We start from the raw sequence: 24,591 nt of genomic DNA, 5'->3' as shown, positions 1-24,591 counted from the left end.
TACCTTGATCATGTTAAAGGAAAGGGCAAGTGATAATTTAGTCCACCCCTAAGTCATTTTTACCCTAGCTCTAGTCAGATATGAGACATTTTACTAGAAAAAAAAATAACTTGGGAAAGGAAACTACATAGTAAAATGGTGTGTTTGGTGTGCATATTTATTCACTCTGTCTCACCCATTTCTCTGCTTGGTACTTTAAATCACACATTCCGCCACTTAAAGCAGTTCCAAGTTTGGGACCGCTGCATGGAGTTTGAACCTTAGGAGCAGTTTATAAGCGATAAATGCTCTACAGGTTGTATGGATGTAAATTCAAAGTTCTGCTGCACAAGGACTTGGGAAAGACATTCTGTCAGCCTAAACCCTGCATCTATCAAATGAGAAATGTAGCAACCAGCATAATTTATAAAATGGGAGTCTTACATGTGTGTGTGTGTGTGTGTGTGTGTGTGTGTGTGTGTGTGTGTGTGTGTGTTGTGTAGGTGAATGGCATAATTACTTTGCACTTTAAGAACTGTAGAAATGACAGGGAATAATAAATCAGTTAAATTACAGTGTGCAGCTAATTAAAAAAGATCTTTGTTTTGTCAGGTTTTAATCTGATCATATTGCCCAGCTTTTATAGTTTGTTCTGAAAGCTGAAGAGAGGCAGTGTAAATTCATGTAAATGTAACACACAATTTACTGGTATTACTCTGTTACATCTGATGGCTATCAAAGGATTAGACTTTCATTTTATTGAGTTCCTTTCATGCACGTCCTGTTTTTAAGTGTTTTACAGACCAATGAATCCAACGCTAGGAGTCCACTGGACTTGGTTTGTGTAAGAAAAAGCCAGCTATTGTGTAGCCTGTGCCTGGGTTTGTGGAAGGTGTAGAGCACTGACATGAAAAGTATAATGGAAATCTATTTAAAGTGTCTGGTAAGCATGATGGATAGAGTTATGGAAAAATCAATCTCCTTTTACATTTAGTTTTTATTACCAAGTTATGTTTTCATATGATAGTCCCAAGGACTTACATATAGAGAGAGACCCATTTCCAGAGGGTAAATCAAAAAGTTCAAGAGCACTCAAAAGTCAAAATAAAGGCAAAAAGAGGATACAATCACTCTACTAAATGCAGCTTTCTCCCCAGAATCTTGATAAATACTAAATACTAAAGAAATTTAGTATAGATAAATACTAAAGAAAATTTCTATGGATGTGATTTTTATTGGGAATTTTACAAATGGACTCTCTTACATTGGATTGAACAGATGTAAGCCACATTAGCATAGAATCCCTTTTTACTTTTAAGGTAACTATGTAGAGGGCTTTATGTAATCTTAGCCCTGGTTCATATATTTGGTCAGGATCAGTGCTGAGATATTGTTGGAGAAATATCAGTAGATCCTGTTCCATTAGGTAGGGCAACCAGGGCTTAGTCTGACCAAACTAAATTTCCAGCACCTCCCGACTCAACCAGACACCCACTGAATCTTAACCTTGCTTACCCCAGCAAATTTCCCTATACAACTGCTCATTTAGGTGCTGAGTATTGATGAAACTACAATGTTTTAAGTCTCCACAGTTTCTCTGCAAAGAAGAAGGAAAGGAGAAGAACCAGAACAGGTGGAGGTTACACAACTTTTTTCCCCCAGCAGAGAACAATACTGAAAATATATATGACATTTTTCAGTATGGTTAGGTGCTGCCTATTTATAAGCAGCTAAACCTTAAGTGTCTGGAATATATTTGCAAGCTGAGGAGCTGCCTATGCCCCTGTGCCCTCTCACTTGCCACACCACATGACCTCTTAGAAGTCCCAACAGGTCTAGTGCACATCAGTTGCCACTGGGTGTGAGTCACTAGGGAATTAGTCTCCAGTGTGAAACAAACCCTCTATCTGAGCACACAACCTATGAAGGCCCAGTTCACATTACAGTCATACCTTGGTTTAAGTATGCTTCAGTTTGAGTACTTTCAGTTTAAGTACTCCGCGGACCCGTCTGGAACAGATTAATCCACTTTCCAATACTTTCAATGGGAAAGTTCGCTTCAGGTTAAGTACGCTTCAGGTTAAGTACAGACTTCCAGAACCAATTGTGTACTTAAACTGAGGTACCACTGTATTTCTCCTCTTCATAAATTGGTCAGGAAGAGCATACGTGAAATGGGACGAGATCCTGGCTTTTCATAAGGCCCAATTTCACATTATTTAAACACTAGGAGATGATTTGCTTGAAAGAAACTGGCACAGTGACTGAAAATATACGTGCTACCCTTTTAAAAGGGAGAACACTAGACAGTCTATAACCTGCAGTTTTCTGGCCCACCTGCTGCGTGACTGGCAAAGTTGATGTATTGTGTGGTGACCTTGGCATTTATGATTCACCTGAATAGCATTGTTATTGGTTTCTAGGCCCCCCACAATTCTTGTTTTCATCACTATGGCACTCGTATGAGATTTGTGCCCTTCTAGAGTGATCAATACATATTCCCTGCTCATTGTACATCACCTTTCAATACCATGGGTTATTATGAGATGCTGGTGATGTTTCCGTGGAAGCTAACAGGCATTTGAGAGATCTTATCATGTCCCTCTTTGTAGTCAAGATAAACATGAGGCTGTTAAGTGGTATGTGTTTAATGTACTGCTCTTACTTCTTTCTTTAAATGTCTGACCCAGATGTAGTCTGGATACAGCTGGTGAGCCAATAGAAGCTGGAGTACAGGACTAGTACATGGGACATTATGCGTTTAAATCAAAATATTTACTGTGTATACCACGTTTCATTAAAAAAAAATCCCAAGGTGGCATGCACCAGGATTAACAAAAGGAGATAAATAACTGATATAGATCATAAAAGTGACTGGCTCATCTTAAAAGTTTAAACCACTGAATAGTGGACTTTCCCCCCAGGATTCTGGTCAAAATAGAAGGGTTAAACCTCCACTTTCTATGTACTGTGGTCTGAATCCTGATTCCAATTCCAATTTTTAAAAAACCCCTGACATTTCTGCAAGCCACCCCTTTAACATCCTGTGTAGCTAGTCCTAAGTTTGAGTGAATCATAAGCAGGCGGTATATAGAAAATAGGAGGATTCATGTTAGTGATTAGATTCAACTTCCTCTAGATATCTGGTGAGTAGTCTAGGGTACTCTTGGATTCAGTGACAGTAATTGGAATGGTAGCCGGTGATGGTGGATGTGAACAATTCTCATCAACTGTATCTGATTAAAATGAGTCATGACATTATATTTCAGTTTCACAGCTGATGAATGTCAACCGCAACTTTGAACCCTGCACAGTAATACTGTGCTTGCAGCAGAGAATGCGAGAGGAGGGAGGCCGACAGACACACAGAAAGAAAAGGACTACAGCTTTCATTAACAACACAAACAAGCATTATGGAAGCCTGGCACTGAGAGGACAAGGAATGAAGCAGGTAGAAAGTAAGAGGACAATGCAGATCGAATCCTGAGTCAGTTGTTTCTGTTTTTGTCGCATTTCACAGTTTTACCAGTTCCGTTTCTTCTTCAAAATTTGCATACCTGTCCCAATATATAAGTTCCAGTTTCAACAGTGGACAATGAAACAACTTTATTTAAATACAATTTTAATCCGAGTGTTAGTTTAGGCTTTTGGTTAACCATTCGTCCTTCCCTAAGAAGGACCGTCTCCATCTGTCCATTGTGGACAGGACTCAACTCATCTGTCCACTTGGGACAGGACTCAATCATCTGTCCCCTTAGGACAGGACTCACATCATCTGCCCTCTTGGGGCAGGACTCACTTCATCTGTCCACTTGGGACAGGATTCACCACTGTCCGCTTGGACAGTACCAGCTCCAACTTCCTAAAGGGAAGTCAAGTGAACACCCCTGGGAGAGAAGGTAGCTGAGGCCAGGCATTCACTCCTCTCTTTTTCCAAGAATGTTAGAAAAACATTCATACTCTTATAATTGGCCCCTCCATTCCCGCCTGTGGCGGGGATGTAAGGACAAGAGCGTAAGCCCCGGGATTCCTTTAATGGAATACTTCTATGTGGAGCAACAAAGGTGGGGGGGGGGTAGGCATCTGAATGCCACACCCCTCTTCCAACCGATTCAACAACCAAAAGCCTAACTGCCAACCTAACAAGTTGTGACAATTTGCTAGCGCAGTAGGCGAAAACCAAGAGGCAAAGCCAATCAGCCAATTGGAAAAATTCCTACTGGGCCCCTGAATACAGGCGACCCCTAGAGAGGCAAAGCAATGTCAGGCTAAAACCTGCAAAAGAAAGCGGCAGGTGGGAGGGAGATTGAACGCCAAGGCAAAAGTGATCAGCAAATGGAGGACACAAGCTTAAATGGGGGCCCCCTCCACCAATCCCAATACATGCATTTAAATAACCACGTCCCCATTACTCAGCATGGCCCTAGCCCAAACCCTATATTAAATTTCTTAACAGCCCTACCACAACCCGCTTTATATTAGATGATATAAAGCACTTTGTAGGCCAAAACATCTGGAGGGCCGCAGTTTGGGGATGCCTGATCTAAAGGGATGCCAAGCACTGATTAAAAACCCAGGATCATATGGCTGATTTTTTTTCTCATGGCCTTCCAAAGAAGCAGTCAACAAACACCCACAGTGATAACAAAAGTGAAACAGAAAGCAATGCAGATGAGGAGATGCAATGTACTCCAATGAGATGAACCACTAGAATCAGCTGCCACTGAAAGAAATCATTCATCCCAGAGTACCTGTCCAAATAAGAAAATCTTACACAATTTCGGGCAGCCAAGAAAGGATGAGCACTGGCAGATCTCAGCAGGGAGGAAAAGAGATCAACAAGATTTTTTCATCTTACCTGTCCAGAACCTGCATTTTCACACACATATGTCTCATAGTAATCCGAAAATTCTGGCGCATGTTCGTTAACATCACGGACATGTATATAAACGTTCACTTTCGATATTTGTTTGGGGTTCACTGAAGCAAAGGAAACAAAAGTAAGTATAAATAAAAGGCAAAATTGGCAGCTCATAGTCTACTGTGCGACACTGTAGTATGACATATGATTTTGTCATTAGAATGCTTTGTTCAGCTCTAGAAGACGTGACTATTGTAAAAAAAAGAACACATCTCCTGTGAGACATACTGTGCCTTTGATTTCCAGAACAAATAATATGACTGTTGCATGTTAGTATATGCCACAAATAATAGTCATTTTGCATAGCGTTACCCACTGTGCTGATAGAGTCTTCAATAGGGGTAAACCGCTTAGCATTCCATGACTACCTGTGACTGGGTCACATACAACATTCTAGAGCATGTGGCAGGTTCATTTAGGCAAGTTCCTCCTTTGATCAGCACAAGCGGCAAATTGTGTATGCGAAAGAGCCATTAAAGAATAAAGACCCCAAACAAATATTCCCTGATGTGACTTAAGACAAATGTTGTAGGTAAGTGAACTGAGTAAGCAGTAACTGAGATATGGACAAATGCGAAAGAGAATTACTGAAAACCAGAACCACTGAAGGAAGGAATTTGCTTTCTTACTTTCCTTCTTTCTAGCAATTCTTTTACAGAAGATATGCTAATTTTAAATGCTTTTGAACAAATGAATCTTTTGCTTAAGACAGGTATGAGTATTGCAGTCCCACACTTAAATCAGCTTAATTTTCAATAAGTACTTGATGAAGCCACTTTTTGTCTTTACTTGTGCAAGTAAATGAAATCTAAAATTCTCTCCATTGACTATCTTCAACAGTTTTATTTATTCTTGGGATTTTCTTAGTCTTTGGATATTGTTCCACAAGTCAACATATCATTGCTTAGAAAAAGCAGAAAAGGTTGATTTTCCCTTAGGTTGAAAAGAGGAAAGGGATTGCAGGAACTGGTTGTAAAACTTGGACGTATTGGCAAGGTCAGTCATGCCAATGGAAATCTGCTATAATGAATAAATGAATAAAATTTATAATGAATAAAATTACAAGCAAAAATGAAATCCATATTTTGAATAAAGGCCTTTGTGACATTTTTTTGACAAACAAATAATGCCAAATAGTTCTGTTCTGTTGTTTGGAACAAAATGTTTTAGGCTCTTTTATCATAACACCTGCTGTTCCAAAGAGGAATTTTCTTCTTCTCCCCAATTAGCTGTGCCACTGTTTGATAACAACTAACTTGACTTGCTTTTAAGAAATGAGGGTAGGGTTACAGAAATTAATTCAATGTTTTTTGAAAAACCTCTGGAGAACAAAGATGTCAAACTAGATTTTTCCATCTTATGTAATGCATTTTTTTTATATTGACCAAATTAGTATGGCAACTATCACTTCCCAGATGAACAACAAAATAAAAGCTAGCATACAGGTATAGAACTTCTTTCTGGATAGTTTATCTCTAGATAGTTTCAGACAACCAGGCTTTGCCCAGTAATCTGTAGCTTTCCTGGTCAGCAATGGATTGGGAAACTGTACTTATTAGAGATTTCTGTAACTAAGGGGGCAATCCTGTAGCAAGATTCTCTGGGAGGAGCAGTTTAGCATGCAGTGGTTCAGCTACCGTTAAGTCCCCAACCCTGGTTTAGCCAAATATACACCACTGTAACTTGCTCATTCTATTCAGGACTCAGTACGTCCCCCAAAAGGGATGTTCCAGCCAAGGGCATGACAGGGTGGGGTCAGAAAGGGAGGATTTAGGCTGCAACCTAAGCCCATTCAGCTCAGTCACAAGACCTAGCAACCCAGCACAGAACATTATCTGAAAGGCTCCCACCTCTGCTAAGCTTAGCAGAGCAGCAGCTACAGCAACAGCACACTGCTGAATGGGGGTCTGGATCTAGTGTAAATTTATGCCAGCTTAATCTACGTTGGCTCGCTTTTCTTGTGCATAGGATTGCTCCCTAAATCTATTCTGATTTTCAGCGTCTACAAACCATTGTATACAGTGATCCAAGACTTTCTAAAATTGGAATTTTGTGAGAATTATTGATTTCAGAAAAAGATGGGAGATATGTAGAGACAGATAATGCAGACTACTGAGTATTATTCAGGATATTACATGAATAAGATCTCTTTATTGTCATTCTGTGTTGTTTCTTTAAAGGAAACAGACAAAAGTGAAAATGAATTTCTCGTGGAATGTTGCAAGATGGAAGGGAAAAAATAGGCTATATTATTTGAGTTAAACTGAACTCAGTTTAAAATCTATTAGGATTCTTTTTTTAAAAAATGTATAGTTTTTCCATACTGTAAGTAATTTTTATTTTGGTATGATTTAATTTGTGTGTGCATTATCCTTTATAATGAAAAGCCCACAGCTCATCTTTTTGACAAGACAATCTCAAGTTATCTGAAATTGTTCCCTTGTGGTTTTCATTTACTCTTTTTATTGCTAGGCACTAAGTTTCTGGCACACTGTTCCAGATTTACATTTTTGATTTTTTGGAATTACTTCCCAAAGGCAAGGTGACCTGTAAGTGAGCGCACAAACGAGGCAATTTGCATTTGATTTTGAGACAAAACTGACAGGTGATATCTATATAAGGAATGCTTTCCTGATTTAATTGCAACTGTATGGCAGTCTAGCTGATTAAAGCCCTGCTTTCACAATTAATTTGAGACACAGGTTTCAGACTGGTGTTAAATTAAACCCTGGCTAATTTCATACCAGTCAAAAAATCTGCTGTGAAATTAACTGGGGTCTAATTTAACATAAGATCTTGTACCAAGACAGCAGTTTTATATGCTTCAGTGTAACTTAAAACTGTTTTAGTTTCCATTATTTTCTTTTTTTTAAAATGGTATAATATTTCATGAGAGTCCAAGACTTGGAAGCTCAAACATTATTTGGCTTCCAACTCATCATTTTAGCACTGCTACATAATGGTAGCAATGGTGAAATTATGAAAAAGTAGCTTATTTTCCCAGTTCAGAAAGAAGAGATATCCTGAAGATAATTGCAAGGAACTCATGCCATCGCTCAAGCAGAGGGTTCCTTAAAGTCTTACTCACTTGATTCTGTGGCTGAAACGGTTATGTTGTGCCAAGCCGCTATCTCTCGGTCCAGAGGTTTGGTTATACTGATTGTTCCATTGTGTGCATTGATGCTGAAAAATCCCTTTAAATGCTTGCTGTGGACAATAGAATACCTGCACATCAAAGTAGGGAAGGGGGAGATGGAGACTTTCTTAAGAACTGAACAAAAATGGTACTTCTGAAACAAGGCTATATAAGCTATTGTCAGTGAAGAAAAGAGAGTGGTGTAGATATGAATATGGATGTGTTCCCCAGCTGCTCAGAAACCATGAAAAATGTACACTGATAAACATTTAAAATTCACTGCTACCAAGATCAAAGCGCTTCTTTCTATGAAACTAAATATGCCTCAGACCTATATTAATGTGAACCGAATCTAAAATGCATTATTCATTCTTATTGTGCAGGCAGACTCACAGCAGGTGAGTGACTCCATTCAAAAGAAACAGCAAAGTGCCACTTGTGAAATGAGTAACACTGGCAACTTAGTTGGGATATAACCGTACATTTATTTCATCATGGTTGGCTTGATGCCGTGTCAAAGAAGCAGAGCAAAGGAGGAAGAGCTGAAAAGAGCCCCTTTGATAGGATGTATCCCAATTCTCTAAAATAAAAAGAAAAGGTCAGAAAATAGCGTTGCCAGGAAGTGAGGGAAAACACCTTTGGGCTTGCTTTTCACAAACTGTTTTGTAAGACAGAATAAGGTTTTCCTACTTAAAAGACCACCTTCTTAGCTTCCCTACAGTATTCCAGCACCCCCTCCAAAAACAAAACACAAAAAACCTGGATATTTTTTTCTGTACCCTTGGAAAGGGGGCACTCAAAGATCATTTTTTTGTTTTAAAAAAATGGCTTACTTTAAAGCAGGTGTCACCAAATGTGGGGTCATTTGACATTTTGAGAAAATGCTTGCAGAGAGGGCAAAGCGTAACACAAAATGGCTACCATGGGGACATGGCATAATGGTTGCCACAACTAAAACAACAGAAAAAATGGAATCATAGAATTGGAAGAGACCACAAGGGCTATCCAGTCCAACCCCCTGCCATGCAGGAAACACCATCAAAGCATTCCTGACAGATGGCTGTCAAGCCTCTGCTTAAAGACCTCCAAAGAAGGAGACTCCACCACACTCCTTGGCAGCAAATTCCACTGTCAAACAGCTCTTACTGGAGCAAGACCATAAAATGGAACAAGACCATAAAATGGTGTGGGCATGCCCCTCATCAATGAAGAAAAGGCACCTACACCAGCCACCACAATTCATCTCCGTCACTGAGATGAATTATTTGGACTTCTCCTCTGTTCAGATGACATGTTCATTGGCACAGAGGCTGGGCCAGTGCAAACAGGAACTGAGCAGGAACAGCAAACAATCTCATATATTGTGGATTTTTGAGGAAATATTTACTGAGATCTTTTGCAGATACTATTGGAAATGCTGACAGGTAAACTGGTGCCCACAGATCCCATGATAGGGACCCCTACAATGAGATTTTGCAGAGTGCATGAGATCTCATGATATTTGGGTGAGATCTTTTCGAAATCAGTGGCGCTGCTGCTGGTGCTTCTCTGCCAGTGGGGGGGGGGCAGGGCAGCACTTCTCATTTTACCTAAATTGGCAAAATGGGATGTGCCACTCCTGATTAGATAAGCCATGAAAAGCAGCTGCTATTGAAAGAAATCATGCATCCCAAAATACCTGTCCAAATAAGTAATTTTTATCAGATTCGTGGCAGCCAAGAAAACATGAGAAGTAACTCTGTTTCAAAATGTTTGTATTGTTTAATAACTCCATTTTCTTTTCCAGGATTCACTTTACTTCACAAACTATAAAAGCAGTTATATTTATAAATCAGCAGTTCTTTCCAAACAGCAAATGTGCAACTAAACAATGAATGTGCAGAGTTTGGATTTGCACACAAAGGTCCCCCTGTTGCAAGGCTTTGCCATCGTATTTAAGGGAAACAAAGCTCCATAAATGCACCATTTTAAACACAAACAGGAGAGCCTCAACTGAAATTAATGGGGGAGTGCCATACACCTCTCAGACGGCACATACAGGTCTAGATTTGAGCTGTTGTCTTCAGTGTTATTCAAGAATCTATTACAATCTCAGCTGTAGATGTATCTCTTGAAGCCACACCTGATTGAACTGTTGACACTGTCTGGATCTCTGGAACTCACAACTCCTACAAATGAATCATTCAGATCACCTTCATCAATCTCCATCACAAATTCATCTAACGTGAAAATGGGAGGCTCATCAACATCCTTCACTCTGATCCTAAGATAAGTTGTGTCTTCAAATGGCCCATCTTTCAGGAAGCGCTCATCTATGTGCCTGTTGAAACCTTTCACTTTCATATTATATATGCTTTGATTCTCATAATCCAATATCTGTACGTAAGAAAAGGAAGGGGGGAAGTAAAATATTTTCCATTCAGCATTAGGAAACCAATAATAAGTGTAGAATTAAAGACAATAAACATATTAATGGTTCATCTTTGCCTTACCTCTCTTTGCTTTTACTATTAAGTTTACTCCTTTAGTTTCCTGGTGTTTTTGATGATCAGTCATTGGGTTGGAGCCTGGCTTTATGAATCTGCTCCTCCCCTGAGCTCTTCCTCTTTGCATTTTGTTGTATGCTCCCTCCCTATATGGAGTGTGGGTTTTGGCTAGGTGCCTTTTATAAGAAGCTGAGCATGATTTTTTTTGGGGGGGGGGGAGTCCTTTATTGCCCCTTAAGGTACCTCCTTGTTTGCCTACTCCACACTGCTGGGAATAATTTGGCTTTAAATAAATCGGAGTTCTAGTTGTAGATACACAGAAAAGAAGGACACCAAGAACTCTGGCCAGAAATTTCAATGTTAGGAATAAATCCTACTCGTGAGTTACAGTCAAATAAGGTATGTATTCTGGTATGACTATCAGAACAGACTTGAACAGAACAAATAAATACAAACAAGAAACTAGCTTCAAATTCACTAGAGTATATGTAGCTTGAAATAAGTGTTACAACTTAGAATTCATGGTGAATTCATACCTTATTTGACTGTAACTCACGAGTAGGATTTATTCCTAACATTGAAATTCCTGGCCAGAGTTCTTGGTGTCCTTCTTTTCGGGAATAATTTGGCTGGCAGTCTGGCGAGTGGCATAGATTAGCTGATCATGGAGCATTGAGCCTGGGCATGTGAGGAAGCTGAGGAAAAAAACCTTAGGTGTACTCAGGCATTATCTTAGGGATCCACCAGTGTTTTAGGTGTGCTGGGATTGGGGAGGTGCCCTGTATACCTGACATACATATTCTGGATGAACACTGGGCAACAGGGCCTGGGTACACATGGTGAGCTCATACTCAAGGCTCTCCCAGCAAAAAATGCATTGTTTCCTCCTCATCCTTTGCTGGGGAACCGTAACCTTCAGCTGTATCACATGCCCAGGGGGTCTGGAGGGCTGCTTCCCTACCATTGGCAAAATTCTCAGCTGACCAGTGTTTCTGAATGTGGTTAATTTGGTTTGTAGTTCCTGCAAGGTGTTGTATTAATTAAAATGCCTTTGTCCCATGTTTGGTCTCATGAATTTGTGTGGGTCTAGGGCCATACTTTTCTGCATACAGCCACTCTATCCTGGATCATGCCAGAGTGTGGCATACGTCTGAGATAAGATTTTCTTCTTCAAAACAGCCCTTTATATTGCATTGATATTTCATCATGACCAACAACACAAGGCTATAACAAGCAAACATACTTAATCCTGTCTGTTTCGATGATTTCCGTGATATTTCTTTGTCAAGTAATGGCTGACGTCTCACCTTGTTTAATATGACAGTTCCTTCTTGAGTCTCATTGTTAGTAATGATGCGAACAATGTGAGGAGTGTCTCCTTCTATTACATAGTCCATGGCTGCATTCTCTCCCAGGTCAGTGTCATCTGCCTTGATTGTGCCTAGGATGCTGCCCACAGGAGCTGCCTCAGATGCATACATTTCATAACGCTCTTAAAAAAACAGCCAAATATCAGAGGAAGTTGCCAACGCAATCTTGATCACGAACATAACAACTAAATCTAGACCACTTTATATTCTGAAAATTGTCCTGTTACACAAGATGTATGGTTTGGGGGCTGGGGAGCTTATGTCATGGGCTCATTTTCTTTTGTTAAGCTTGGCAGCCTTGACTTGGACCATCCATTCATGCGTTTCAACATTCATGAGCCAATTCAACATTCCAGTTGTTTATAAGTTCGCTTACATGCTTGTGTGCAATACAAAAAACTCCATTGAACAATGAGATATCAATTGTCCAACAACCAATTTCAAAGAGGGGAGATGAAAAAATACAACTAATTGTGATTGAAACATCCAAGACTGACTTCATTTTTAAGGGAGACTGGAAATATGTACGATGCTTTGCAATATATTTCATTAGCTGAGCATCCAGAAACTGTCCCTAAGCAGTTTTGGGTTGTTTCGTATTGAAAGCAATGCATTCTACATTCTCTAATGATGTGTTCTTGTGTAAACTCTACAGGAAAACACTGGGAGAGGTCATGTCTAGCATATTTTTCCTTGTGCTTTCATTGCAAAGGAGCAACCTAGCACCCACTAAAATTAAAGTTTAAAGCAAACATTCCACCTTCTGTGACTTATTCCAGACCACTTTGTCTTTTGAGGAAACTGTGGAGAAGGTTTGAAGGAAATGTCATTACATGTGCACACCATTCACTGTACTGATCAGGACTGCTGGATCTCACCATTGTCTACTTGAACTGAAAGTGCACCCTAAATTATACTCAGCACCACCCTGCACATGAGAAAAGTGTTTGCAGCATTGTAGGAGAGGAGAGAAAATTGCAGGCTGCCTGTCTTTTAGGGAAACACATTTTGTCATGACTGTGGTTTTTTTTTTACTGAGGAACACCTGATAAGCTTTTAGAGAATCCAAGTAGTGAAAACTATAAATTACAGGTTTTCTGTTATTAAAAACCCAAGGTGTGCTATGCCTTGCCTGCTAGATTGGACTGAGATGTGTTGGTCCCAAGTTACTCAGTTTATATTTATCACTTAATTAGTTGGTCCTCAGAGGATTTTTGTCCTTAGCAAAACCTCATTTTATCCTTGTCGGTATATCAACAGTAGTTACAAAAATATAGGCTGCTATCCCCAAGAGAGGTGGAAATTGTATTAGGTGTTCAAAGTAAGAGTTTCTTTCTATTTTAAATATCTGTAGAGAAAGTGATGAGGCTGAGACAAAATGGCAGGGAACATGTTTTGTGTGAGTTTTACCTCCTCCCAAAAGAGATGCTTCCTCTTTCAGCAATGGGAAATACAGTGGTACCTCGGGTTAAGAACTTATTTCATTCTGGAGGTCCGTTATTAACCTGAAACTGTTCTTAACCTGAGACACCACTTTAGCTAATGAGGGCTCCTGCTGCCGCCGCGCTGCCAGAACACAATTTCTGTTCTCATCCTGAAGCAAAATTCTTAACCCAAGGTTCTATTTCTGAGTTAGCAGAGTCTGTAACCTGAAGTGTCTGTAACCTGAAGCATACGTAACCCGAGGTATCACTGTACCAATATGGAAAAATAATAATATTTGTAGCATGGTTCTCTCTCTAACACCCATTGAAGGTTAAAGCGATGCTCCTGGACCTTATTCTGAATTGCCTTTGTGATGCAGTCAAATCTAAGTGGCTCTGTGGTATTCTTACATAATCAAATGTATTAGGCAATCCCTGTTTGGTTGGATCATTCAGGGAAGGGGAAGACATAGCGGAGAGGTACATGACACTAAAGCAACAGTGAAGAAAAATATTTTTTCAGGATTCTCCATGTACACTCTAAACATTTTCACAGGGTGACTATTGGGAGAACTCTTTGTTCAAATGAAGAAGCTGCTTACATTGGTGATGGTCATACAACTAAAGAAGAAACAGTTGCAGTTTTCTGACTGTGTTTTCTTTACAGGTTGCTCAATGCTTTTATTTTTGATAGCTATTTAAACATAGGGACTATGTTTATATAATAATAATTTGCTCCCAACATTTTTTTTTAATTGAACCAGGAGACATTTTACTCACTCTGCTGAAATCGAGGAGGATTGTCATTAACATCAGAGAGGTTGATAGTTACAGTTGTGGTAGCTGTAGGGACACCTGCTTCACCAACTCTGGCTTGAATGACAACAAAGCACTGATCCTGTGTTTCTCTGTCCATTGGATAAGCCGTTCTTACTACCCCTGCAAAACATACAATATTTACAGCACAGTTAGATGCCAATGAGACCTGCAGGCTGGCTAGCATGTACAGCCCTGGAGTCTTAAAGTTCAAACTATTTTTCTCACCCCAACGCATGAGAATATTTTATCATACCATTGCCCCAGTCTATAAAGGACACTTTGCATGCACAGAGGGTTTCCATGATTGGATAGCCTCTGGCTCTGCCTTTGTATGTACAAAAAGAAAGGGTATTCTGATAGCCCCAGCTGTTTTGAAATCTGAAGGTACTGCTGAATTAGTACTATGACCTGTAATCTCCCCCCTCCGAGATTATTAAACTACAACACCCATCATCCCCAAACACATAGACTTGTGTTGATGGGAGCTGGAATCCAATAACATCTGCAGTACCACAAGTTTTTCCTTCCCTGTTCTAAGAGCCCAGTTGCCTGTTTGGGGAAAAAACAGTCACTCTCTACCTGCAGCTGGTGAGAAGTGCAATCAAAGCAATCAGGGTTAGTATCTGTTGTTTTAGAAGCTGTGCTTCTATATCAGGCATATATCAGGCATCCCCAAACTGCAACTCTCCAGATGTTTTGGCCTACAACTCCCATGACCACAGGACCAGTGGTCAGGCATGATGGGAATTGTAGTCCAAAACATCTGGAGGGCCGAAGTTTGGGGATGCCTGTTCTATATGAATTGCTCTTAAAAATGTACCCAGCTGTGTGTTTTTAAGAGCAATTCGTATATGGAAGCTTGTTACAGCTGGGACAAATGCACAAAGTCCCATGAAGAAGAAGAAGAAGAAGAAGAAGAAGAAGAAGAAGAAGAAGAAGAAGAAGAAGAAGAAGAAGAAGAAGAAGAAGAAGAAGAAGAAGAGTCATCCTTCCTCCCACCTTCATCTTTGTCACCACAATCTGAGTACAGAGTAGGCACTGAAAGGGCAACAGAGATGGCACCTGGAGGGGATTCCAAAGGGCAGTGATCACACAACTTAAGACCCGATGCCTACATTGTGCGGAATGGACCTCCTGAAAGATAATATCTGCAGGGGCCCCTCACAAGCAGAGCAAAGTGATCAATTTGGTATATAAGGAGTGAGATTATCTTTGCAGGGTCCCCAGTCCTCAGTGGAGCATGGGAGCAGGGGCCACCATGGGGAAAAGGCAGCATCTTCCTGCAGCTCCATTATGTGCATTTAATCTTAAATGAAATCTGGATCTAACCCAGTTCTTTTAATTCAATACAAATACAGATATAACATCAAAGGGAAATTATTGGTTATACAGGTTCTTCACACCCATGTTGTGCATTACTGATACTCAAGAGTCTTATATCCATAACCAGCAATACCTGTTGTTGGCTCCACAGAAAAATAGGGTTGTTCAGAAGGGATACTGTAAAGCAGGCGGGCCCCTGTTGGAGCTATAGCTGTAACCTGAATCACCGAAGTACCTGTGGAAGTGTTGAGTGAAAGGCTTTTTTACTATAGCTAGCCATGTAAAAAAGTTACTCAATGTTTGTTAATGTTTCTATATGTATATAGACATCTAGGCAACATAAAGATACTTTCTTTTCAAGATCCTGTTACTGAAAGTGAGGGTTAGGGTTAGTTTACATGCTTTATTCCATATATAAATAAATACCATATTCCTTTAAAGTGTAGATGAAATCCTCTTTTGTGTGTGACCCTTTTTTTACCGAAGTATAGTGGATCTCTTTACAGAGACACTCAGCTTTTGGAATTATTTACCTGAAAACCTGCCTGTCTCATTTTTTATGAGATTGCAAAGCCTAGCAGAATCTAAATCTTGTCCTGCTTTTTACTGAATTTTTACTGTGAATGCCTCCCATATCACTGCAAGGACAGCTACTTTTGGATTGCATTTTGCCCATGGTAACAATGTGTAAACTAACCATTTTATGTATTGCATTATTTTAGATTTCTACTATGGCCTTTGGACAAATGGAAACAAAACTCCACCGACAGCACAATCCTATACATTTCTGTGGAATTTAAGTAAGGTAAGTAATGTAATCCAGACCCATGATCTGGCTGGATTAGAGTTTGGATTTGGTAGATCTTGGGCTTTCCTGGCTGAGCCTTGCGTCAGCCAGGGCTCAGCAGCTTTAAGTCCCTCTCAAAATAGACATCTCAAAAACCAGTCTAAAGAGGCACATCCACCAAAAGTTGTGCAATGAAGATGCACCTGTTTGAGAAGGGAGTTCCACATTATAGGGGCTGCCACAGAAAATGCCCTCCCCAGGGCCACCCCCCAAGCTTCTGAGGGTGGTCGGACAGCCAAGAGTATTCCCTATGCCAGGCTTCCTCAAACTCAGCCCTCCAGATGTTTTGGCCTACAACTCCCATGATCCTTAACTAGCAGAACCAGTGGTCAGGGATGATGGGAATTGTAGTCTCAAAACATCTGGAGGGCCAAGTTTGAGAAAGCCTGCCTATGCTGATCTGAACACCAAGGGGTCTGTAGGGAATGACATGGTCTTCAGCTATTCAGGGCCTCAGTCATTTAGGGCTTTAAGCACTAATTTGAACACCTTAAATTCAGTCCAGAAATGAGCTGGCAACCACTGCAGTTGTTTTTAATTGGCCATACCTTTAAAGCAGGAGTATGGGGTCACGAAGAGTCGGACACGACTAAACGACTAAACAACAACAACATGGGACCTGTGGCCCTCTAGATGTTGCTCAGCTACAATTCCTATCATTCCTGGCCTTTGACTATGCTGGCTGTGGTTGAAGGGAGCTGAAGTCCAGCAAAATATTGAGAGCCACAGTTCTCCCATTCCTGTTTTACACTTTGTTTTTCACACACATGTGTACGTACATATGCGAGATGCTCTCTTAATTTTCCACTGGCTACAGGTTTAAGAGCTAATAAAGGACTCCATATTAAAAACAACGGCACCACCAAACCAGGAGCACTGCATCAGTCCTTAATTTAATGCCTGTGGTGCGGCTTAAAAGAAATAAACTCAAAACAAGCAATGTAGGCAAGACACACAACAGGATTCTGATAGCTTTTTATATCCTTGAGGTTGGTAATGAGCATTTTCCACTGAATAACAGATAGTGCAATCCATCTAGAGAAGACAATTTTGTCTCTGGTTGGGAGCTGGCAATATCCTAGATCTAAATCTGACACCATCCCCACAGGCCTTTCATAAGATTATACCCATGAAGGAAATATTCGTCAGAGCTTCTCATTTTATAATGCAGTGTTTATGTCTAACTCATTTCTTTCCTAACTCCTAAATACAAATACAAATCGACCTCTCTTGGGGCACGCAAGACCTCCAGCCACTTTCTATCATAGAATCACATTATCACATCTTATCCCAAGACATTCCACTACAACGGCATGTTTCTCGGATAAATTAGTCAGCAGCACCCTGAGGACTTTTAGATGCCTATATAAAGCTGTAACATTATCTGTAAATATGTTGATAGGGAATCTGGCTGCTTTCATGGCATAAAAAGAAATGTCCCAAACTAATGGCTTCTGTGTTGTATCTCACCTGCAAACTTATTTGTATACTATTACTTAAGAAAGCAGCACTGAGTATTAAATTTATCTGGTTGGAATCTTCTGTGGGACCACATCATTTAAGTCATTTATGTCTACCCTGTGGGCCTTCAGAGGTTGTTGGACTACAACTTTCATCATCACTGACCAATGGCCATGCTGTTTGGGGCTGATGGGAATTGGAGTCAAATAACTTCAGGAAGGCTGCAGTTTCCCCATTCCTAGCATATTTTGGCTGTGACTTGGTTTAAGTAAAAAGGAAGTCACTACTAAGAAGATAATCCTTAGATAACACCCACTATTATAACCTTATTTTTGTGTGGCTTTAATCATGTGATTTGTTTGAATGGCCTATGAGGCACTGAATAGCTCATGAGGCTAGACATATGGCACATAAACTGGATTGCTACTTACATATGTTTATATGCTCCTGAGGTAATACGAGAAGAACAATTCTGAAATCTGCATTACAATAACCAGATGGATATTCAGCTTTTTTGCAGACTCATAAGGCCATTCAGGAAAATGCTAGTAATGTGGCAACATAATACAGCAATTTCAAAAATACAGCAATTTCATGTGTGACTATCAGGCTACAGTGTTTAAACTGGAATGTTACTATCACTCACTGGGTGACTTTGGTACAGTACAACAACCTGTCAGAGTTGATGGAAGGAGAGAACCATGGATCCCATGAATGGAATAAGAATGCGATAATAAAATATGTCCTGAATTTGCTGCTAGACAGTGGTATAAATAAGAATATCATGGAAATTGCAGAAAAACTATATGGATAAATTTTTAAATCAGATCTTAAACCCACTGAAATATAAAGTATGACCACTGCACTCAAATCTTGCTCATTTTTATAAATGCATTGTGTCTATAGACATTTAAACTATATGAATTACACTCATGGAAAGTACCAACTAGCAGGGGGTGGGGACAGAGATCATAGCATTGTATTTGTGGAAGAGTTTTCGAACGCCGTAAACCCAAAAGTAAATGCTTTGGTTTTCGAATACACCTCGAAGGTTGAACATGCCACGCAGCTTCCACTGAGTGCAAGATCCTAAGGCCTAGCTGTCAGTTATTGAGTTTTCAGTTTCTGAATGTTTTAGAATTCGAATGGTCTTCCAGAATGGATTGCGTTCGAAAACTGAGGTACCACTCTATTTCCTGTTACACTTTAATTTAGTATAACACATGTATTTAAAACCTGAAGAAAATGTAAATGCTGTCTATAGTGGGGAAGTAAGAAAGTGTACTAAATAATAAATTAATGTGCAATCATGTTAATACAGATATTGATTCTTGAAGCTCAATTAGAGCTAAATATTTTGCTGGAGAAGCTATATAATTTGAAGAGTCCTGAAGAGACTGTGTGAATGTGAGATAGCAACTGAGTGCTAGGAAGGAAGCGCTTAAAAAAGAAGTTCAAACTTAATTTAACCAGTTAAACCAGATTTAAATTAGTATATCTCCTATCCTTTTGCAACCCCCCCCCAAAAAAAGAAGGGTGTGATCTAGACAAGCTACAATTTAGATCTCAGGAAGCAAACTAGTCCAAAAGAGATGTTCCGATGGAGAAAACAGAAAAATAAAACCAAATCAGAGATTAAAGACTCATACAGACAATGTACGATTAAAGACTCGTACAATGTACTGATTTGCTTACTCAAGGGTTATACAGTGTCCACTCTTTTTGAGCATTTGTTCTGATTTGGCTGTGGGAAGCTTATGTGGCAAAGAGCCTTTTCTGCAGTGGCTCCCCATTTGTGGAATTTACTCTTCTGGCCCTTTCATTACATATTGTTACTCCATAACCTGGCCTTTGGTTGATAAAAGATTGTATGGCCTTTTAAATATGTTTGTGGGAGGAGGGTTTGCTTGTTTTATTGTGTTTTGTGTTCTCATTTGGTATTTTTATGTAACTTTGCCCAGTATTTTGCTGCAATCTATGGGCCACAGCATTGCTGGGCAAAGGCATCCCATGCTCATTGGGCATGGAACGAGGCTTATAGGAATGAGAGGGATGTGATGATTAGAAATGCTGGTTTAGAGAAACCACATTGGTTTGCACATATTTAAAGTCCAGAATCTTTTCAAATTTGGATTTTTTTTAGAAATATGAAATAATCTAGCTGCAGCAGCCTACTTCATAAACACAAACACATGTAGAATCAATACAAGGTTAAAGTACAACACACAGCACCTCTTATAGACATTTCGGGAACAGTAGCTTCATAGGGCTCATCCAAGAAATGTGGTCCATTATCAGCCAGGGAATTGTCTTGTTTATCTACATCAGATTTCAGCTGCAAGAATAATGAGTAACAAGCTGATCTCCAGATAGGATTCAAACAAGCAAACCTTATCAAATTTAATGTCAAGTCAGTTTCCCCCAATAAGGTCAGCAATCCCTTTAATGTATTGATTCATACCAAATTGAATGAGATTGTAGTATGTCATTCTGATTGCAAAGCAAATGGAGTCTGCACAATTTATTTTCGTAATTAGCAGAATTTTCTCCTTGTAATAGAAACAGTTGCAGAATTTCACGAATGTCCCATGATTTAGCAGTTGAGATACAAAAGGTGCCCAAATATCTGGAAAGAACTTTCTGGAAACAACTAAAGGCATTTTTGATCTGACAGACTTTAACAGCTGAATAAATGGGTCTTTGTCACAAATGTCTATTTTGTACAATTTTAGTTTTGTTTTAAACTTATTTGCTGTTTTGGTTGTTTTTATTGTAAATAATCTTGAAATGGTGATTTGGAGTGTGATTAATTACAGTAATTGATTGATTGATAATTCTTGTGAAGACCAAATGACAAGTATTTGGATATGGTATCCATCATTATCTATATTAGCATGGTGAAATCTTCTCCTTAGTATGGCATCAGTGAAAAAAGGCAAGTTCATCAGATATGACAAATTTAAATGATATGAGGTGCTAATGAAAATTCAAATGATATGAGGTGCTAATGAAAATCCAAATATATATCAAACAATCTTTATATATTCAACTTCAGTTCCCAAAGTTGAGAAACACCAGCCATCTTGATTAAATCAATCGCTCTTCCCATGGAATTCTAGGAACTGTAAGAGCAGGGGTCCCCAGACTATGGCCCGGGGGCCACATACGGCCCCCGAGGCTCTTTTATGCAGCCCCCGGGGACCCCCCCCGCCCGCTGCCGCCGCCTGCTCTTACCAGCAAGGTGTGGCGTGGCTGCCGACTTCTGACCCAGAAAAGCGACAGAAATAGCTTGTGTGCACGCGCAGGCATCATTTGCGGTGTACTTCCAGGTCGGAGGAGGCTTCTGCACATGCGCACAAGCTATTTCCTGTGCTTTCCAGGTCGGGAGTGTGCCAGAAATAGCATTTGAACATGTGCATGGGTGCACACAGCCGTGCATTCCCACGCCCCCGCGTGCACTCCCCCACCCTCCGGTCCACCACGCAATCGGCGTGGCGGGCAACCGGCCCAAAGCCGGGTAAGTTTGGGGACCCCTGTGTAAGAGGAACAGTGGTCTCCTAACAACTCTCAGCACCATCAGCAAACTACAATTCCCATGAATCTTTGGAGGAAGGCATCTCTGTTTGAAGCGCTATAATACTGCTTTGAATGCACAGTGCACATGAGGCCTCAATACAACTTTTTTAGGCTTATATATTTAAGGAGAAACTTCAGAAGCAGTTTCTAATTGCATTGATGACAGAAAGGAGGGGCAAAGGTACCCGGGAAATGCTTCCTATAAACAGAGGCCCTTTGCATCGCATTACAGCCTGCAAATTAAAATCCATATTTGCTTTTTCATATTGCTCTTTTGGTTTTGTTTTAAAAAGCAAACTTTCTGAAAGCTGATCACATTTTTGTGACCTTTCTGTTAAAAAAAGTGACCCATATTTGCAGATGCACAGAATATAAAGGGATTGTCTTGTTGTCTCCTTTTGAAATGAGACATCATACTTCCAGAGTTTTTGCTTTGAAAAGCTGTAAAAAGTAATTAATGAATTTTGAGCACTTCATCCTTTGGGCCCAATTAAATTTTAGTGCCCGTTAATTAGTGGTTAAACTTTTTTTTGCCATTCATTCAGCTCAAAAGTTGCCTTACAGGAAAAGGATGCAAGATGGAGAAATTAAAAATGGCTTTGCCGTTGTGTGTTTTTCTTCTCTTGTTTTGATTTGGGTTTTGTTTTTTAAGTAACTAAATAACAGCAATAAAGAAGAAGAGGAAAGAATCATTAAGAAAATTACCGGGCATCATATGCATTTTCAAACAGGGTGAAAAATAATTGCTTATTGTGCCCAAGTCACGTTAACATAATGAACTGTGCCGGTTCCCGGTGCTTTCTTACTGGTAAAAAGGATTTAGTATTAATCTGCTTCATTAAAAATTAATGAGGGGTAAATCAAATGCCACTTAATGTAAGAGAATATCAATCTAAATAGTGTTGGTAAGCTGCATTGCTGCTCAGTGTGTCTGTTCTGATGCAATGCAAAAAAAAAAAAAAAAAGCCTAAGCAAGTTGCCAGATGTTGATAAATGAGTCCTTTCTTTCTTTTCGGAAGATGGAAGGGAATTTCAAAACACTTTTGTCAATACAGCATGATACTATTTTTTAATTGCACAGTGCATTTCCCTGTGCTGTAACAGCCCAGATAAAAGTCCAGAAATATGTACATACCAATCCTCAAGTTATACTACTATGATTGGATACCTCAGCCCATAGGGAATTCAATTCTGAGTTTGTACGGTCCTTCAAGGAGCCAGGGAAATGCTGAGAAGTGGCCTAAACCAAATATGGTTTTAAGTTATTTATACCAACTTTAGTGTCAAACTGTTGAAGGACCGGCTGGATAATGAAGAGTGGTGGGAGATGCCAGCCTTCTACAGTGGCCTCTCCTCCTCCACTGACACCAAGATCACGAAGAGCCTTGCACATTGCTGAGCAACAGGTGAGATAGGCCCAGAGGAGGGGTCCCTCCTCCTCACCATAGTTTATGTCTGCTTGGGAGGAGTCCAGAGGCAAAGGGCTAAAAAGGGAAGGAGGGGGCAGATGCCAGCCCCAACGACGTCTTCAACTAGGGCAGTTGAGCCTCAGTGAACTCTGCTGTGCTTTCCTTTTCTGAATGAAAAAGCTGGCTGCACACTGAATCCTGAGTTGTCATTCTGACCTGTGGATGATCCTGCCTATTTGACAGTCCTAACACAGAACCTTACATGGCTCTCTGACCAGGTCCAGCACATGCACAGAAAGAGGCTCCGGTCCCAAGTAAAACCTGGTCAGGAGATCTTTCAGATTCTTTGATGCTAAAACAGCTTTGAAAATATGGAGCAGATCTTTAAACCGTATGAGAAGGGCAAAGATGGCGCTTATTCTTTGGGCATTGGTGTATATTGCTGCGCATCTCAGAAGAAAGGCTTCAAGGAGACTGTTCTTTCACAAGGCCAGATTGAGGGAAGAATTAGAAAAGAAAGCAGGTACTAATCAACACCTCAGTGAGATGTTAAACCTCCCACAGAAAGAGTTACTGTACCTGGCCTGATTTCAAAGGATGTGTTAACATCAGTTCTTCCTGTACAACCAGCAGGCTCCGAACCCCACCATGTTTCACTCTCCGACGTCTCACAAATGCTTGCTCCAAGTCATTGGTGTTACACTTGTGCGTACAGGGAAAACAGGGCCCAAGCTGAGCCAGGGTCAGTGCGAGTGAGAGCCATTTGTAACAATGCATGCTGAAATTTCCTTTTCAATCAATATGCATCTGTGGGAAGACAAAAAGTAACTCTTACAAAGCAGAACAAATATTGATTCTCCGTCAAACTGAAGGCTCAATTTTCGCCATTAGAAAGACTTTCTCCTCTTGAAAGAAAGGAAGTAGAATAAAGCCACAGGTTTTTGATTAGAAACACAAAAAGCATAAAGTCAACCTCCCCCTGCCTTTCTTTGTTTGGGAAATGTGTAAACGCCACACAGACACATTTGCCACATAAAGGAAAATAATCTTTCAGTTAATTCACCTTACGTATTAAGCCTGGTAATGCCTATTGTGCAACCAAGCCATTATGTTTTAAGTAGATTCCATTGTCACATTCTACCTACCCAAAATTCATTTTGAAATGCAGGTGCCTAGGATATGAACGAAGCATTTTTTGCTGATTCTAATGAGTGCAACAAGAAACAGGCACCCTAAAAATTGTGGTCGGAATACACATTCTCTGTTCTGAAAAGAAATACTTCAGAAGTCTCATTTATGTGTTGCTCATGGGAAGAGACTAAACATGAAGGCAGGAGCTGTGAAGTCCTGTCTCCACATCCACATGCCTCCCACTGCTCCTGATTTTTCAGTCACTGTATTCACCATAACTTATTCAGCAGAAATAATACATGATTTAGAACCTTGGTCCTTTAGGGTTCAACAATGGGCAAGGAGACTTCAGGCAAAGAGCAGGCTCCCTATTGGCAGAGGTTATGATGGGCGCAATGATGTCAGTGGAGGGAGCCATGTAGTCCCTGCTACCACAATTACCCTCTTTATACCAGAAACATGTGAAGCCTATTACCCACATGTTTGAGTAAAGATGGATGTACCTTCTAATTTCATGTCCTCATTTTTCTGATCTTAAATTCAGTTCTCCACATTTTCATCAAATTTTTTAATCTGTTTTGAGAGAGAAAAACAACAACCCACAACATTAGTGAATTAGTCAATTTCTCCTAATAAATAGTTTTGTATTGGGTTTTTTTTAACACATATTTTTGCAAGTAATTTTTACCCAGGCACATTTCTGTTTTGG

General features: G+C 40.0%; 1 protein-coding gene across 4 annotated transcripts in view; it reads right to left on the bottom strand.

Moving 5' to 3' along the window:
- Positions 1–24,591, bottom strand: part of LOC118090306 (cadherin-19) — an 86,122-nt gene that overhangs the window by 18,191 nt on the left and 43,340 nt on the right. For 3 of the 4 annotated variants that reach the window (XM_088675297.1, XM_060277921.2, XM_060277922.2), the window contains 9 exons: positions 24,386–24,455; positions 23,331–23,558; positions 19,999–20,101; positions 15,592–15,693; positions 14,097–14,255; positions 11,830–12,014; positions 10,159–10,412; positions 7,989–8,125; positions 4,838–4,959 (listed from right to left, as the gene is read on the bottom strand). In XM_088675297.1, coding sequence (XP_088531423.1) covers positions 4,838–4,959; positions 7,989–8,125; positions 10,159–10,412; positions 11,830–12,014; positions 14,097–14,255; positions 15,592–15,693; positions 19,999–20,101; positions 23,331–23,528 — 1,260 coding nt within the window. In that variant the 5' untranslated portion in view covers positions 23,529–23,558; positions 24,386–24,455. The remainder of the gene's footprint in view (positions 1–4,837; positions 4,960–7,988; positions 8,126–10,158; positions 10,413–11,829; positions 12,015–14,096; positions 14,256–15,591; positions 15,694–19,998; positions 20,102–23,330; positions 23,559–24,385; positions 24,456–24,591) is intronic. The other variant, XM_088675298.1, reaches the window with a different exon arrangement.

The sequence above is a fragment of the Zootoca vivipara genome, chromosome 8 (genome assembly GCF_965207765.1).
Source record: "Zootoca vivipara chromosome 8, rZooViv2.hap1.1, whole genome shotgun sequence".
NCBI classification, from domain to species: domain Eukaryota; kingdom Metazoa; phylum Chordata; class Lepidosauria; order Squamata; family Lacertidae; genus Zootoca; species Zootoca vivipara.
The sequence above is the reverse complement of the archived record's forward strand: the minus strand, read 5'-3'. Positions and strand labels throughout refer to the sequence as shown.